General features: G+C 35.8%; 1 protein-coding gene across 1 annotated transcript; it reads right to left on the bottom strand.

Annotated features, from left to right (window-relative positions):
• Positions 1 to 39: 39 nt before the first annotated feature.
• VTP21DRAFT_8020 (uncharacterized protein) lies at positions 40 to 613 on the bottom strand (the record flags this gene model as incomplete). Its single annotated transcript, XM_069398827.1, has 2 exons — positions 40 to 51; positions 110 to 613. 2 exons carry the CDS (start codon positions 611 to 613, stop codon positions 40 to 42), a joined length of 516 nt encoding a protein of 171 aa, XP_069246036.1.
• Positions 614 to 1,673: the final 1,060 nt, after the last annotated feature.

Here is a 1,673-nt window from a genome sequence, read left to right as displayed (position 1 = left end):
AATTTGCCAATCGCGGATACAGCAAACTAAACCCATTCTTCAATATTTTTCCTACCGAAGACAGAAGAGCTTTGTCAGTCACTCCCCTCATTTTAAATTCAGAATTGACGTGCTGGAGCGGAATAACAACAGGCGAGGTGAAAAAGAAGTAGAAAGGGAGGTGATTAAATGGGAATGGATCAAACATGCCGGTGAACATATCAAGGATGATACAAGACGGCGGAATTGTACTATTTTTCTTCGATTCCAAATATTTTCCAATGGCTTTGACATGCTGAGGCAGATCTTCGAAAAATTTCAAATGATCCTCTAATAACGGTGTGTGAACTGGTTCCACCCCATCCTCAAGCAATTCAATGCACATGCGGCCATATTTTCCTCGATAGATTTCAGAATTGCTCTCGGTGTCCGGAATGATGCCTTTCTCCTTCAAAAGTGGCAGAACCTTCTTCGATATGAGGAGCGTCACGATCCTTTCAGCATCACCTTTAACATCTTTTAATTCTGAAAGGGAAGGAGTGCTGAGGATTCGCTTAGCAAGGGAAACTGCAGGAATGCTATGCCCAAATGCTGGGGGAAGGGCAATAAGAATATGAACAGAGTGTGGAGCCATGCCTCTCTAAATAGATCAGTAAAAAATATCAGATGAAATTCGAAAGTGAATTTACACAATCCAATACAGCGAATATTGTTTTTCAAACCCTTTATATCACAAATGATGATTGACGTCCTTACTAAGATTCTTACCCTATAATATTACAAGTGTAACCTATATTAAGAAGTTTTTTATTCTTATTTCGGCAAAAATTCACCCGTCCTTTCTATTTGGTAAAATAGGACAAATCCGAATCCCGTCTGAAATTTCACTAAATCCGTCTAAATATACATGAATAAATATCCTCTTAAATTTCAAATGTCGGGTCAGAGCTTGGCTTGACTTCAGGGATAATAAAGGATATACTTACAAATATTGAATCATGGAGCGCTTGAACCCAACATAAAAAGTTTGGCTATTTGTCTCTTGGTTTACTGTTAATGAAATCTCATCAATAGCTAGATTCAAACGCGCTAATCTCTGAGACAAGTAAATTCAGTGTAAAAGTATAAGTAAAAGCGAGCACATTATGCACCCAAAAGCTTTTTTTTTCCGATAAAAAATGCATCATTGTTATGCATAAAACGTAGAGGATGACGTGGTAAAGATTTACAATTACTTTATTTGAACCATGATAGCGACCGAAGCTTTTAATATGTGTGATGTAATTTAAACATTGCATGGTGTCACCAGCCCTGGCGTTATGAATGATAAGGTGAGATAAAAGTGGAATATGCCGCACTAATAATATATTTTGAATAAAACAATTCTACTCGGCACTCGGAATTTCATTCTAAAAAAATAAACAAATGTAACAATCTATTGCTTTGATATTATATTACATTTTAAATTTGGATGTACTTAATTAATTCTTTCACTGGGAAATTTGGAATATAATATTTGATGTTTGAACCAAGTTAATAATTTGGTAACAATGATATTTATAATGAATAAGCATGCTAGGAACAATAATCAAATAGGCTACATCATCTTGTCAATATAAATAGTCTACATTCTTTGCTGAAAGCTGGTCGCAGTGCGTTCCGAGTAGACCTATTATATTCACTACGCGCTACAT

This window comes from Calcarisporiella thermophila (assembly GCF_041956535.1).
Source record: "Calcarisporiella thermophila strain CBS 279.70 unplaced genomic scaffold VTP21scaffold_35, whole genome shotgun sequence".
Classification (NCBI taxonomy): domain Eukaryota; kingdom Fungi; phylum Calcarisporiellomycota; class Calcarisporiellomycetes; order Calcarisporiellales; family Calcarisporiellaceae; genus Calcarisporiella; species Calcarisporiella thermophila.
Note: the sequence above shows the minus strand (reverse complement) of the source record. Positions and strands in the feature narration are given on the sequence as shown.